A 17,320-nucleotide genomic window follows, 5' to 3' on the forward strand; every position below is an offset into this window, starting at 1 on the left:
TTGTTTTTGTTTGTTTGTAGGTTGAAACGATAGGAATAAATAGTTACAACCTGACAATTGATTTCATGCCCAAGTTATACAACATGTAAATGCAAACCTCAGTGGTGGACTAGAGTAATGACCTAGGTAATAATTGCTTTCTTTGAAACATCTACTTGAAATACATTTTTTATTGGTATGTAGATGTTTTCGACTTGTTTTTCATGAATGAACTTGTTTAAGTATAGACGAGACATAAACAATTGGATATTTTGTCCCAGGGTTTTTAACAATGTTAACTCTAAATAGTCATTAACAAAACAGCATCATCACCAAACACGTGCATTGCAGGTACCTAAGACAAAAAATATCACTGTTATCAAACCAAACACCAAAATCATAATAGTGATTGACTCTCTGCTTTTGTCTAATGATTACCAAGACAAATTTGTCTTTGGACTTTATTGAATTTATCCTTAAGGTCCTTTTTTGTTTTGCTAGAAGCCAAATGGAGGGGAAATAATAGCAAAGGTGTTTTTTATTGTTATTTTTTTTTTGTCGTACTTTTGTATTTGGCGACAAAATGATTGAGTTTTCCAATATATTGTCAACAATACTAGTAGACCAGATACGTAACTAGTATCAAGTTAAGAAAATGTGAGACATTGACATCGCGATCATCCTTGATAGATGATTCTTTACATAGACCAAGATTCTACAAATAAATTCTCAATAATTTGCAGTTTATTACGATAAAAAAAAACATAGGAATATATTTTCAACTTCCATTAAGTACTGCATCATACATATAAAGAATGTACCGTTTCGTTTAAAACCATACAAAAAATGTACACTATAATACATATCATTATATCTCAGTTGTATTTTATTTTAATATATAAAAGATTAGGCAAGCACTAGGTAATAAAACAAAAGTATTCCCAGTTACAGGTAATATTATATAGTTATCAAAAGTACCAGGATTATAACTGACAAAACCTCACAGAACCAGAATGTAGTAAATACAACTAAAAATAAATTTCAATGATATCATGTTTGAATATATAGGATCATAAACATTTCCTTCACTACGTCCTAACTGACGTAAAAAGTATGTATGTTCTATTAAATCAATTTGACGCTATTTTATAAATAACTGCACGAAATCCAGGTCCTGTTACAGAGCCGTCTGTTGTAAACTCAATTGTCATATATCTTCCAGTGGATGCCTTTTCACTTGGGAGAGTAGCTCCTGTGTAGGTTCCTAAAGAACAACAGCTTGTTGATCGTGCGCCAAAAATCTTACATCAAAGAGAAAATTTAGACAAATAAAATATATTTATTTAATCAGTTTTTTTTTAAATACGTCATTCATGTAAAACAGTTTTCACATAATTATTTGTTACGAAAACGTTGGGTTTTGCATATGTTATAATCTCAAAATTGCTCGGGCAAAAAAGATTATGTTGCTTATTGTGCCCTGGTTGACTTGGCGTCATTGCGTCCTTAACGACATGCGAAGAATTCTGCCACTAATAACAATGCACCAACTGTTGTCGATTTAGTCCAAGTTTAGCCAAATTCTGGCATATATTGTCATATTCCAAAATAAGTGGAAATGTTATGATCTATTCCTATGGAGAGAATGATAAAAACTAAATTTGAAAACACTTTTGGAATAATTTTCGTTGAAATTTTGCCTGTTATGTTTCTTAAAATTGTTAAAATTGATCTTTTTCTCTTTTCTGCAGAACTTCAATATTTAACATGTCTTTTCCATATTGGCCCTGGTATCATCCTTCGACCTATATCGGCCCTCGACTGAAGACTCGGGCCGATATAGGAGTCTCAGGATGATATTAGATCATTCTGCATCATTTGTGAAGTGGGCACTGAATATTTATTTATAAGGTTAAGGTACTTTCAGATGAAATTTTGAAGACAATGAACACGACGTTCTTTGACGAAATACAAGATCGATAACTTTATCCAAGTCACCGCTATGTAGCAGACGCAATGTATTGAGTATAGTTTGAGTTGAGAAATGTATACTCCATACTGGTGAAGTTTCAATATTGCTTCTAAAGTGAATAACATTCACAATGTTAAAACGTCTTGTACTGAGGTGACCGCCGATGTCAAATTTGAGGTAAATGGTTACATTTAGCAGGTAAGACTTTCTTAATTTATGTGTTGTTTCTTTACAATCTTAAAGAAGGATATTGATATAAATAAATAACGTTTTCTTAGATACAATGACATTATAGACTTATCAATGACGCTCGAGGAGGAAACATCCACCAGCAATGGCATCCACCATGTAAATAAAGTCACCAAAGATAACCGGGTTTAAATTTTGTGCGTCATATGGGCGCTTCATCTTTAAACATCTCTCCATGTGACTCAATTATAAATGCTGGGATTCTTATTGATTGGAAAGAACATAATCATTATACATGTATGTGACATTAAAAGATATAGCTTTGTGTTCCTTTGTTCCTACAAGTCTCGGAAGATACTGATATGATTAATAAAAATTGGTCGGCAAGGAATGGTGCACAGTTGGTTCTCTTATGAATTTAATGTATTCCTTAATTTATTCATACACCGCTCGATATACCATAGGATATTTCTACTGCTGAGAAATGGGAACTTGACAACTAGAAAGGTGTAAGCATCATGTTTGTCAATGATTCTCGTTTGAATCGCGTATACGTGTAAATATCGCGAAAACGATCAAGATATGACACAGACCTTCTACTTTCGGTTGGATATTTAATCTTAAGTTCTATGCGATATACGAAATGTTGGAAAGTTAAGAACTTTGAAAGATGCCTTTTGTTTTGTTTAAGATGTTTCTGTAGATTGTCAGCTGCATATGATCACCAAAAAAAAAAACATAATACCGGTTGTTACGGTCATGACGTACCTACTGTGTGCTGAAGTAACGATCCCATCCATTAAACTTAATTAGTATTTTGTCGATTAAAACGTACAATATTTTGATGATCTCATGTTCTGTGTATTTATTGTAGAATCAATGTGTGTCGTAAAATATTAAGATTTTGCATGGTCTCAATCCAATAACTTTTCCCCATATCTAATGACTAGAAAACCCAACAGTGGTGTTCGGATCAACTTATTTTTTATTTGGGTTTGAGCTTTTCATTTTGCTTTTTAATCAGGGACTGTCGGCTTTGAATTTTCTTTGGATTTCGGTATTTTTATTATTTTCTTCTAGATCCTTGGTTTTCCAATATTCTGCTTTGAGTGTTCTTGATAAAGGTAAATCAAGGTGTTTTGGACGCATGAAATATATAAAGGTTGTTTTCGTTTTTTCAATCTTCTATTAATCAATTAAAAACCTCGGTGATATTTTTGTGATATTTGTTTTCCTCAGTATTTGGATTTCTATGTTGCGTTTTGTATACGGTATATTAGTTGGTGTTTAGATGCGTTTTGTATTTTAAAGTTGTTAGTTTACATGGTATTACCAAGGATCTAGAAGAAAATTATAATAAAAATACCGAAATACAAGGAAAATTCTAAGCCGACAGTCCCTGATTAAAAGCAAAATGAAAAGCTCAAACACAAATAAAAAATAAGTTGATCCGAACACCACTGTTGCATGGGTCTAAAATAGACACAATCACAACGGTCTGGCGTCTTATATCGATCAGTTGGTGTATGTGATAAATGCTCACAACACCTTGGTCGATACGACTGCTGGTTTACGTTTTCTTACCGAGAATATTAACGGTTTTCTAGTCATTAGATATGGGGAAAAGTTATTGGATTGAGACCATGCAAAATCTTACTATTTTACGACACACATTGATTCTACAATATTAAAATACACAGTACATGAGATTATCAAACTATTGTACGTTTTAATCGACAAAATACTAATGAGTTGTAATGTCCCTTTGGTATCTTTCGTACTCCCTTGTTTTCTAACATGTATAATTATAACAAAATTGTTCTATTGAGGGTTCATTTGTAGTTGAATCCTTGGCAATATCATTTCACGTCTCCTCCTTATCTTAAGGATGTACTTAGGTGAAATAAATAAATCAAGAATTTAAAATTGATACTATAAGCTGGTAGAGCATTGGTGAAAGATCAAAATAAGCTAAAAAAAATATTGATAGGTCATGGAGCTCCTTTTCGAGATATTTAATATTTGAAATATTGCGGGAAAAGGCTGACTCAGACTTTTACCTTATATTTACATTGGTATTATTTGTGTCTCAAATCAAAAGAAAGAAAATTACGAATCTTCTAAAATTTTGGTAAATGACCTTTTATGAGCTATTAAGTCTTATGTGAAAAAATAAATGGGTGTTATGGGGCAAAATAATTTACCTTTTATTGTATGGAAAAAATACCAAGGAGTCCGACCATTTGACACAAATTCCAAAACCTCACCCAAGTACATCCTTAACAAAAATGGGATGGTTCAACACCAGATTCAGGGTAGTTCATTTCACTATCATAGATCTCTTTATTTTCCTTTTTATAGTTCAGTGTAATGTTTTCATGTAGAAGAACAAAGATTATCAAGTCGAAAATATATTGCAGTTTTGCTGTGGTAACACTATTCGTTTTATTTGAGTAGACCAAATATATCTGGGTGTTCGAATATATTGAGAAGAGATGCATGCTTTTTTATTTTTTTCGGTTCTGATTAACAATGAATGGAAAGTGAAATTACCATACCTTAACATAATCACTTCCATGTTCAAGTGCAAATTTAGTAAACTTTATTCTGACAGTGTTTCCAACACCAACATCAATAGTCCATGTTTTATAAATGCTGTTTGTGTAGGTTGAAGGAAAACCGGGAGATGTTATCGTTTCGTAAAATTCATCTAAAATTAAAATGAATCAACATCGGATAAACTATAAATTTCAATGTGAAATACATTCATAATAAAAATTGTTCTTATTACCAGTTGGACCAGGTCTCCACCAAGTATACAATCATACGAAGAAGATAGACAAAAGATACCAAAAGGACATTCAAACTTATAAGTCGAAAATAAAATGATAACGTAGGGGGGGGGGGAGACAAAACGACAAACAACCGTTAACAAAACACAACATCGAAAACCAAAGATAGAGCAACACGAAAATGGTATATTTCAAAGCAATGCATAAGAATACAAAGACAGAATTCTGTCAAATTTTATTAAAACAAAAATTGCAAAAAAATCAATCTTCAGATATTTCTGCCAAAATTTTTTATCTAATGCTTTTGATTGGTTTCAATTAGTTTTTATCTCGTTCGATAGGTGTTATACATACTATTACAAGGACGACTATATGAATTTGATGTTTAAATAACTTCTTATATATTAACAAAATATGTTTGATTGATTCAAATGTATTGATATCGTGGTCGCCGTTTCATTGGTCAACGCACTAGGCTTTGCAAAAAAAAATGTAGTCAAGTGGTGCAGTTCCTTCTCAGCTGCGTCTATGGTGTACATTACATGATGTATGACAGCATATACATGTCATATCCTTCACACCAGTTGTTCTTGTCAGTAATAAAGAATAATGACACTTACTATGGTATAACATTACTATGTTTTTATTGTATACGTCTCAATTTATGAAACTTTACGATCGACATTCTCCTATAGCCTATGTTCATTCAGTATTTCATAAATCATGAAATATATCAAATTACATGTTACTATTGTACATTTAGAAAGGTAAACATATCAGAATATGGCAGTTAACATATATCGAAATAAATCATTATTATAATATTATTATATAAATAGACTTTTTCATTCATATACTAGAAAATATAAATGAAAATAGTTATTATAGTTTGACTATAGGTGTTATCAGTTCGGTGTGTGGTATATTTGCCTTATTCTATCTTTTAACAACTAAGGCTTTTCTACCTCAGGAATAGATTACCTTAGCTGTATTTGGCCAAACAATTAGGAATTTTTGGTCTCCAATGCTTTTCAACTTCGTACTTTATTTTACCTTTTATAACATTGTGATTCGAGCGTCACTGATGAGTCTTTGTAGACAAAACGCGCGTCTGGCGTAAATATTAAATTTTATTCCTGGTATTTATTATGAGTTTATTTACTTTGTAATCTCACCTTGACAACGATTGCCTTCAGTTCCAATAGGACAATGGCAAGTGTACTTATTGTCGGAACCCGTACAGGAAGCAGAATGGAAACAAGGATTTGATAAGCATGGTTTCGGTTCTGAAATTATATAGAAGTATGATTTTAAAAGAATCTTAAATATCAATAACACAAATTAAAATAAAATCAAATCGAGAAAAGTTATATCACTTTGTTTAATTCAACAAAATATCCCTGTAAAGCCGGACTTGCATAAACAGTGAAACGTGTCATTCAACACATCACATGAACCTCCGTTTAAACAGTTAAATCCGGTACAAGGTATCACTGAAATTTAAAAATGTATGAAATGAGAATAAATAAATAAATATTTTGTTTAAATTTAACAGTTTAGGATGGAAACAGGGATTTGATAAGCATGGTTTTGGTTCTGAAATTATATAAAAATATGATACATTATTCTAAAATGATTTCTTAAATCAATAACACAAATCAAAATAGAAAAAAAATCAGGGAAAGTTATAACAGTATCGTTAGCATATCACTTGGTTTATTTCAATAAGACAAAATAAATATGCTAACGTATAGTAATCACTACTAACCTGGCATCCTTTTATATTTTTTTTCTTTCGATATAACATTGCTTTTTTATTCTTCAATTTATTCTTATTCAAGCATTTAAAAAACCATACCTTCACAAAACATCCCTGTAACATTGGGCTTGCATAAACAGTGAAACGTTCCATTCGACACTTCACATGAACCTCCGTTTAAACAGTTAAATCCGGTACAAGGTGTCACCGAAATTAGAACATGTATGACATGAGAAGAAATAAGTAATTATTTTTTTTTCATTTAACAGTTTTGAATGGAAACATGGATTTGATAAGCATGGTTTCGATTCTCAAATTATAAGGAAATATGATACACTGTTTTAAAATAATCTCTAATGTCAATAGCACAATCAAAATTCAATCATATCAAGAAAAGTTTCGCTATGTTTATTTCAACAAGAACAACAACATATGCTAACGTATAGTTATCACTCCTAAACTGGCACCCTCTAGTATATTTTTATTTTATTTTTCGATATCACATCGTTTTGTATTTTATTCTTCTCAACTTATTCCAATATATTCTTATTTTAGTATTTAAAAAAAAACATACCCTCACAAAACATCCCTGTAACGTTGGACTTGCATGAACAGTGAAACGTGCCATTCAAAACTTCACATGAACCTCCGTTTAAACAGTTAAATCCAGTACAAGGTGTCACTGAAATTAGAAAACATATGACATAAGAAAAAATCAATGATATTTTTTTAATTTAACAGTTTAGGTATTTCATAAACTGTAAAATCTGGTAAAAAACCATGACTGTTACAGTAATACAATGAACAATAATATAACTTTAAAATACGAAAGGTTAGCTGAACTGTTTTAATGAAGCATATGTTAAGATTAAATTAATGTTGAATACATCTTCATTGTGTTTTCAAGTACACTGAATCATATAGTTGCATATGAATCCTATCTTCTGATACAGAAATTGAATCACAAGACATCTTACAAGAATATCGAACTACCTAAACAAAATCGATATTCGTATAATTCACCTTAAAATATATTATATTTGCATCATGCATAAATCTTGAAAATTATTGTATTGGTGTATTTTAGAGTTGTCTCCTCGGAACTCACACTCAGATCTTCTTCTATCCATTAAGAAATTCGAAAATATAACGCTGATGATTTTGATCTACTATTTTTTAAACTTTCTTATCAGATATACTTCAGACTTCCAAACTGTAATTGTTACTACCACTAATTTTATTAGATCACCTTCACAGTTTTCCCCGGAGAAACCACGCGTACATCTACAGTAGTATTGTTCTTCGTTATTTACACATAACCCTCCATTCAAACAAGGGAGTGAACTGCATAGTAAGTCTGTAAAGTTGTGCGTTTAAAGTAATAAAGAAAGTTATTAAAACACAGAAGTCAAACCATTTACATTGAACATTTACGATGCCAAATTTTCGACAAGTGTTAAAATTCTTTGAAATAACTTGTTCTTGCACCACTGTCCCAGATCAGGTGGAGAGTTGAGCGCTCACAAACAATGTAAAACCCGCAGCATCATGTATGTGCCTTTCCAAAGGCAGAAGCCTGTAGTACAGTGGTTGTCGTTTGTTTGTTTCCGTCATATTTGATTTTTGTTTTGTTATGAATTCGGTCGTGAGTTTTATCGTTTGAATTTCCAATTTTTTTAACTGTGCGTTTTATAGCCGATAGTAATGTATAGATTTTCTCATTGTTGAATGCCATATAGCGGGATATCATTGCTTAAAACATTATCTTTTTCACACTGCTAGATATTTGTCTCAATATCAATCATACGACATCTCATTTTTCGAAAATAACGTCCTGAAAAAATGGTTCAAAAACATCAAAGCATCTAACATCTTATAAATCTAGAGTAAGCAACAGCGACTTAAGATGTGACTATCTTGGATAAATACTACAATGTGTTGAGTTTGAAAGATTGTTCCTCTTTCGAATATCTTTTAACCGTCCAGTACATTCTGATTGAAAATCATCCGGACTTGATACGTTGGGATTCAATGGAAAATGTAAATTCAACTTCAAAGGTATAACATTAAGTAGTGGTCGTCTGAAAACATTAGCTTTGTAATAAATTAAACAATAGATACAAGATACCAGGTTTATAATTTGGTAAAACACGATACGTTTATCGTCTTGATTAGATGCTCGATTCAAAATATTCAAAAAATGTCAAATCATAACATGCAGAAATTACAGTTAAGAGAAAATTGAATCCCAAATATTAAACAAATTATGCCAAATACAGCCAAAGTATTAAATGTCTAAATTAAGAATAATAAACCCCTTGTAACTCGAATAATGTTAAAATTTCTAAACAGGAAATTTGATTATAAAAATGATTGTATCTATTCAAATGATGTTACTTTTACATTTAAAATGAGAAATTTGTTGTTGGCATAAACATGATAAAGATGTTATAATTCTCCTATTTCTTAGGAACCATAATTGATCATAGCAACCAACAATCAATCAAATTGAATATAATTCATAAAAGAGGGATTAAAGATACCAGGAAACAGTTAAAAAAATAAGTGGACAACACCATGGCTAAAAATGTAAAAGACAAACAGACAAAATATAGTACATATATTTTGTACATAGGACACAAAATATAAAACTAAAAACTGAACAACACGAACCCCACCACAATTAGGGGTGATCTCAGGTGTTCCGGTCGGGTAAGCAGATTCTACTCCACATGTGACACCTATAAGATGTTTGAACACGTGTTTTATGCAAATATTTTGGTGTCATTTTTCCGTTTATGTTTCTATTCTGTTACGCCGTTCTTCAATTTATATAGTTCGTTTGATTATATTCTTAATCTATTTATGTGTTCCAGTCTAGGAGGATTATTCATCTTTAACCTTATAAGAACGTTAAAACATCGTACCGTCACTACCTTTCCCTCTCTCACGCGTATCTAAAACTGAAGATTGCAAGGTCATATCAGTACGGAGAACATTCAAAGGACAAACGACATCTTGGACACAATTCGTGGCTAACCACAGAGTGAGTTAATTCTACAACATTGTATTTGAACCCTTCAAATTGCTCTCTACATATTTGAACCTACGTGAAATACCTGGAATTTATCTGTTCTTGAAAGTACAACATGTTCTCGCATTCAACGGACTATGCTATAAATTACCTTTGACATTTCGTTATAATAACATTAATTCAACACATTGTAAAATTGTATTTTATTTGTTTTTCATCTTTTTACCATTTGTTAGATTGGTTTACGAATAAATTGTCAGCACCTGATATTCTTATTGCTTGAGCCCAATCGTGGTTATACTTTACAGTTAGGCCATTACAGTTTCATCGGGTAAAAATAAGTTTTTGCATACTTAACTACAAATATAAATCTTTGTATTGGATACATTTTTTTATATACTTACGCATTGTTTTCTTTTCCAAGAACTTGTTTTGTGTTGTTACGAAGGTGACCACATTGGATACGATAATTGTGATCAGAAAGAAACTAATTAATAAAAGCAAACGCCATGGCACTTGCTTCTTTTGACTCCGTGGTTTATCTTGTATGGACTGATTGTTGGTTATATTGTGTGTAATGTTAACGTTAGTCTTAAGAGGACTACTTTTAGGAATCGGGTTCAGTTTAAGAGGACTTCTTTTAGGAATCGGGTTCAGTTTAAAAGGACTACTTTTAGGAATCGGGTTCAGTTTAAGAGGGCTACTTTTAGGAATCGGGTTCACGTCCTCGTAATCGGATTGTTCCTCAGGACTAAAACAGTCTTCATAGTCTTCACCATCGTCTTCTCCGAAAACATTGTTGACATATACGTTCGGAGTTGCTTTGGACATCTTTGTCAGATTTCTTTTTCTTCCTCACAAAGTCGTAATTCTGCTGGTAAAAACAGACGTATGTATAACATTTGAGTTATTTTGATATAATAACAACAAAGATATAAAGAATAAAATATAAAAAAAAAGTCTTACAACATTCATGTTGCATAATTAATTATCTAAAAGTTTAAATGCTATTGTTAGAAAAAAAACGTCCCGCTGAAGCCAAGTATTAGTCTATAGTGTTACCTCAACACTTGTCTATTCGTATACTGGACACCTTTTTTCGTAGATTCATACTGTTTTAGTGCAAACATACGTGACGATACGGTGTCATACAAGTTAACAGTAAAGCTAGTTATAAAAGTAAGTCACAAAAACACTGAACTCCGAGGAACATTCAAAACGAAGAGTCCATAATCAAATGGCAAAATCAAAAAAAGTATATATCAAACGAATAGATAACAACTCTCATATTCCTGACTAAGTACAGTTCTAGGTATTTTTAAAATGTTGTATTAATAAAGGCAACAGTGGTATACCGCTGTTCAAACGTCATAAATAGATTGCAAAAAAACTAATCCGGGTTACAAAATAAAATCGAGGGAAACACATCAACTAATACAGGGTTAATAACTTTACTTTTACATACAAATAGAAATTTTAAAAAATTGATTTACAACTACAAACGATTAGACACAAAACAACACCCGAACAGAATTACAAATAAAACCATAAACACTGGATGTACAAATACCGAGAAACGTCCTATTCGGGAATAAGTCACGTTCGGTACTTAAAAAATCAGACGATGTTAATGGTAAACCACAATCTATGACGTGATAGAATTGTACAGGTTAAACCAGGCTTAACACTAGCTACAACTCTCACATGTATGAACACGTTGTTAATGCATTATATATATATATAAAAAAACACACACAAAAAAACAACAGCCAATTGTTGCATTTGTTGAGTATAACAACCGAAAGAAGATGCATTTCGTCTCTATCACAGACTTGATATAATTATAAGCATGTCTGCAGGTTAAAAAAGGTTTTGGTATACATGTTTACTGAAACATGTTAATTGGTACTATTGAGTATGGTTTAATTACGCTCATATAAAAATAATATTTTGAGTCAAACTAAATATTCTGATGGGACGTCTTTTAAACGAAATTTGTGTTTGTGTTCCATATGACATCAACATCCGTACTTTGAGAAATTGAATGAACTTATTAACTCTTAAAGATTCATATATTGCGACCACGAATTATGTTGTAAATATCTCTTTAGTAACAGCTATATAATAATGAGTGTATTCTTCTACAAATATAAGATATATTTCTCTATTGCAAAGATTGTTACACTTTTCGCCATATGTAATGTATATCCATATAGATATATTTATCCTTAAAATTATTTGTCAACCGAAGTTTTGAATATATTAATTTATTCAGCATACATTTTAGAATCAATTGACTAAAGATGTCTTGATTTTTAATAAATTTGACACAATTTATGTTTTCTTGTTTTCAGAGAATTCGTGATAACAATCTCAACTTTTAACTAAAAAAAATATTTGTAGTCATCAAATTTTTACATTTCCGTAAATATTTACAATAGATTGACATTTGATAAATTTTCCAGTTTCCTTTTTTCCATAATTTGATAAAATTTTGTTTTTTGTCTAATAAAACTAGTTTCTGACCATGATATTTAATCAGTTTCTATAAAAAAAAATCGTGTTATTGATGTTTTATAGAGGAAGAAACGACCATGGTTTTGAAATTCTCCAAAGTAGTCCCATATATACGGATAATTGGTGTGTTCTTGGTCGAACCTTTTCAACAAAGTTCATTAATTACTACTGATGCATTCGGCAATCCTTGGTAGAATCTGTGTTCTCCTTCTATCCGTTAGATGAGGGTACGGAATCGGCCGAGTTGTGACGAATGATACACTCATCAATCGTCAATCCTCGGGTGAATCCGCTACTCTTTTTTTGTCCGTTAGATGAGGGTACGGTATCGACCGAGTTGTGACGAATGATAGACTCATCAATCGGCAATCCTCGGGTGAATTCGATACGCTCCTTATATCCGTTAGATGAGGGTACGAAATCGGCAGAGCTGTGACGAATGTAGCCTGATGTACTTTTTTTTACTTTTTTACTGTTTTTGATGCTTTTTCTTTTTGATTGTAGGTAAATGTTCCATTATTCCATTATATCATAACTGAGTTGTAATTATCCACTCGTACAACGAAGCGGCAAAGATAATCAAACAATGGTCTGCTTTTCGTCGCACGTTGGTTCCGTCCATGAATCTGCCCGTAGCACTACGGCACAATATACATGTATAGTATTTACATTGTGCCACGTTTCAAGACATTTGTACTGACATTTTCCTGACGGTAACTCCATGATCCTCAGGATAATTTATGTACAGTGAATTCATTATAATTTGTTGTATAAAATTTTCGTAAATTTCATGGGTACAGGGAAATCAAGAATTTAGATATTATACGAATTACAAATTTCCTAAAGGAATATACGCAGACTTTGCCAAAACCAAGAAATTATTTATCCACAAAAATGCAAGTTTTCCTCAATCCACAAAAATTGATACTCACAAAAATAAATGAATTCACACTATTGGTGATATGCTTAACGTCCAGTTTTATATATAAAATCGGTAGTAAGGCCAATAACATGTTAAAATGATAATTCTCATCAGGCTTCTTGTTTTTCACTAGACATGCTTCAAATTGACAGTTTGTGCTTTATCACAAGTAAACAGTCAATAAGAAGATATATCATCCCTGGTATGTCTAATTTTTAACGAATAGCAGACCATACATTGCTATTACTCATAAAAAATTAGAAACGGTACTTGATTGATACAGCTTATCAACATATCAAATGCCTTTTCCAAGGACATCTAGGTAAATGAATTGAGAAGCAAATTTAATTGATTAAATACACACTGTACTAGTGGTATTATGCAAGGTGTGATTATATGTCATATTTTTTTTTCTGATTCCAGGTTTTACATGCAGTTTTACTAAAAACTTTTTTCAATAAAAATCAGAAATAACTTACTTATAAAATTGTCCTACTAGTTTAGCGATTAGTTCTTGAGCAATGCATCTACTCGTCTTCTTGTCATAATCAGTTCACACACTAGTTTATTTATATTTACATTATTATTATTATGATTATTATCATTATGAAAGTGTAAAACACCTACAGGAAATTTTAAATAATTCCTCTTAATCAAATGAAGATATCTTTATTTTGTTTAGATTTTTGAATGATAATAAATACGCTCCATGTATCACCAATTTTTCCTATCTATATATAATAAAATTGAGAAAGGAAATGAATCGGGAATGTGTCAAAGAGACCACATCCCGACCACAAATCAATCGAAGCCTACCAATTTCGGAATGTTGGATCTTCAATAACTTTAAAAAAAAATTACTGAAATCCGAGGAAAATTCAAAACTGAAAGTCCCTAATTAAATGGAAAAATCAAATGATAAAACTCATCAACTGATTGAACAAAAACTGTCATATTCCTGACTAGGAATAGGTACTTCATAGGCCTTTTAACTTTTTTCTTTCGATCATCACTGATGAGTGGTTTTTTTAATGAAATTTATAAGTTAAGTCGACCCGAAAGAGTAACTGGTCATTTTCATCTCTTGAAATACATAAAATCTGAACATCGTACAAAAATAATACAATATCAGATTCATCGGGACATTTTTGACACAAAATCATGTAAATAGTTGATCCTTGTACCCGGAACTATGGAACAACCGTCATATTTCCTATGGTGCAAAGAAAAATGGTAAAATTCGTCATGTAAGGGCAATAACTCATATTAGTAGTCGTCTGACAGTTTTCACATAAATGGACAATACTTTAAGCTCTATATTCTAAACATTTTGTCTACTATTAGAACTCCTCTATTTATAGTGGTTTTCAAAATAAGCAGTATGATAGCTTTCATTTTACAAGAATCTCATATTTTAGTAATGTCGGCCATCTTGGTTTGCAGACGGTGTCATCAGACACATTTCTAAAATTAGATACTCTAATGATTATTTTAGCTTAGCTTGATCAGTATTTGTAGAAAATAAAAAAAAATCTGTAAAATTTAACGCCAAGTGATGGAAAAAAATCACATGGTCCTTCGGGTCAGGTGAGCAAGAATTGTAACACATATTTAAATGAAGTAAACATGATTTCACCATAACTTTAAATGCGTTAATTGCTAACAGCAAATATCGGATTTTACTCTTTGATACACGAATACGTATATTTGTTTATGAATAGAATTGTAAAGAGACATCTAAAGACAGGATGAAGTGAAAGAAACTATTCACTTCGGAGCTTAACGAAATTGTACCACTGCCATTTTTTTATTTGCTATTTTATACCATACTCAAATTCATTTTAAGTACATGTAACAGTGACTACATCCAGATTCGTGCTTTGTTTCTGAAAAAAGTCGGCCTATTGATTACTAGTTTTGTGCTCCATGTCGACCAGATTAGTCTGCAATTCAGTGGTTGTTGTTTGTTACTAGGTTTAGTAAGTTCTTCGTTTATTTTGGTTTTACATCTGGTGTAATATTTGATCTTTTTAACATTGGCAAGAGGTATAAGGGGAGGGTTGAGATGTTTAACAATGTTACTTTTTTGCGCCTGGTACAAGGTAGGAGCCTCTCGCCTTTGTTAGTCTTGTATGATTTTAAATTTTAATTCATTTATATATTTCGGAGTTTAATATAACGTTCATTATCACTGAAACAGTATACATTTTTGTTTAGGGGGCAGCTAAAACACGCCTCCAGGTGGAAGATAATTTTGCTGTATTAAAGACCCATCGGTGGCCTTCGGCTGTTTTCTACTCTTTGGTCGGGTTATTGTCTCTTTGACACATTCCCCATTTTTATTCACAATTATTTTTAATTTCAAATGGACTAATACTGCATTTGATTGTTGAGGCCGTTTACAAATTATGCATGTTTGCAAGAAACTTGGTGTGCTTCCTTAAAACGATATTAGCAATGCATATGACAATATTTATTGCAATAAGACCAGCAAACATTCTTCTTATACAGGCAAATCGATTATCTTCATTGTCCGTTTATCTTTAATTTTACATCAAACAAATGTAAGAAAGAAACAAACAAACAAAAAACGTCAGTCATGTAGTGATTGCTTTATATGCTTTAGTGTATCAGTATCGACAGAGTGATTATTCTGTTTTAAGTTGGAACAATTTATTTAAACTGCTTATCTCCCTTTGTGCTATGTTATGCAATATACTGAGTTTCCAGTTAGACAATAAAATGAAGTATCTTCAATGGTGTTTGTTTGTGTGCCAGTATCTTGTTGAATCAGAGGGGTTATTCTGACAGACACTTTTATTCTGTTAATGCATTTTTTTACTAAAATCTTTAGTTTTCTCTGCTCAAAAATCATTTTTTTCTTTTCATGATAATACCACGTTACAACTTACAACTTTCATAACTTAATAACCTCTGGATCATTCCAAATTTAATACATTATGTTTACAGAGAGATACTCTCAAAGATGAAAAGGTCAACCACTAACACAAAAGTTATAACTACCATCTGGTGTTACACCCGTATTTGTAACTATTTTCCATTATCCCAAAGCCTTGTAATTTATTTACATCATTATTAAAGTGAGCTTACATGTATCTGTTCAAGGACGGAAGATTGTCGTGAACGTTTTGGCTTTACCAATTCAAAATGAATGGTTGTTGAACGCGTGTTATAGTTCCGCTTCGAGTTCAAAATTTTCCTTTTAGCATGATATAATTCTTTATGCTAATGCTCGGTATAACGATATGAACAAATTTAATGCCTGAAATGAACAAATTATAAACTCATAAGTATACAAGTTATTTTTTTTTGTGAACTCTTCTGTTATTTAGGCATCTGGTGAGATGATAATGTGTGAAATACATACCAAATGAAAGATCAGCAAACTTTCGAATTGCCTTATTCCAAAACATTTTGGATATCAATCAATATAGATATAAAAAAAAATATGTAATTTGATTGCCAATGAGACGAATTTCCACAACAAGAGACCAAAATGACACAGACAACTGTAGGTCACCGCACAGCCTTAAAAAATGAGTAAAGCCCATATCGCATAGCTATAAAAGGCACAGTAATGTTTACACGATAATGTCGTTAAAAATAAACCCTTTCTCCCTTTTGTTTCAATTTGATAGTAGAAAAAAGTTTACAATTGTATAATATCTACTATAAACTTTAGTTTAAAAAAAAGCACGGGGTATCAACGTGATTTTTTTCCATGGTATACTGAACTAATGAAGGTTGGATGATACAATGCTTGCTTGTCAAGGAATCATCCAATATTGAATTTGATATCTGACTGAGCAAAAGGTAGAATAGAAATTTAGATATTATGTAAATGATCCCCTATATTTTCGAAGAACAAGACATTTTTAAACGTGTTTACAAGTTCTGACCAGCAAAGATTATCAACAATACTAGCTGTAAATAATTAATAATTATACACAGCACGCCGATAATAGGTGTACGTCGTTTACAAATCATCATCAATTTAATAAAATCAACTGATATATACTAATAAAATACAACACAATATAAGACGCGTTTTTAACAGTAGGTATCTATTAAAGTGGTGTAGATGACTTTTAACCAATCTCAAAATATTACTGATAGATCGTATAAAATGTATGCA

The 17,320-nt window shown here is 31.5% G+C and overlaps 1 protein-coding gene and 1 long non-coding RNA gene across 3 annotated transcripts; both read right to left on the bottom strand.

Annotated features, from left to right (window-relative positions):
- Positions 1-853: 853 nt before the first annotated feature.
- On the bottom strand, positions 854-6,914 carry LOC143049097 (blastula protease 10-like). The gene is made up of 4 exons (XM_076222869.1): positions 6,791-6,914; positions 6,108-6,218; positions 4,699-4,850; positions 854-1,280 (listed from the first exon to the last, which is right to left on the bottom strand). Exons 1-4 carry the CDS (start codon positions 6,801-6,803, stop codon positions 1,110-1,112), a joined length of 447 nt encoding a protein of 148 aa, XP_076078984.1. The 5' UTR covers positions 6,804-6,914; the 3' UTR covers positions 854-1,109.
- Positions 6,915-7,262: 348 nt separating this feature from the next.
- On the bottom strand, positions 7,263-13,710 carry LOC143049098 (uncharacterized). 2 transcript variants are annotated; one of them, XR_012970061.1, is made up of 4 exons: positions 13,644-13,710; positions 10,130-10,596; positions 7,941-8,048; positions 7,263-7,373 (listed from the first exon to the last, which is right to left on the bottom strand). It is a non-coding gene; the product is annotated as an uncharacterized LOC143049098 (long non-coding RNA). The 2 variants fall into 2 exon arrangements; XR_012970059.1 differs by having other exon boundaries at positions 10,130-10,599.
- Between the last annotated feature and the right edge of the window lie 3,610 nt (positions 13,711-17,320).

This window comes from Mytilus galloprovincialis, chromosome 10 (genome assembly GCF_965363235.1).
Source record: "Mytilus galloprovincialis chromosome 10, xbMytGall1.hap1.1, whole genome shotgun sequence".
Lineage (NCBI taxonomy): Eukaryota > Metazoa > Mollusca > Bivalvia > Mytilida > Mytilidae > Mytilus > Mytilus galloprovincialis.

Bases quoted from the DNA above. Each gene is read 5' to 3' on its own strand.
- LOC143049097 (XM_076222869.1), bottom strand. The intron at 4,851-6,107 runs GTGAGATTACAA...TTTTAATTTTAG, and splicing joins TGAAGGCAATCGTTGTCAAG to ATGAATTTTACGAAACGATA. The intron at 1,281-4,698 runs GTATGGTAATTT...CTTTGATGTAAG, and splicing joins ATGGAAGTGATTATGTTAAG to ATTTTTGGCGCACGATCAAC.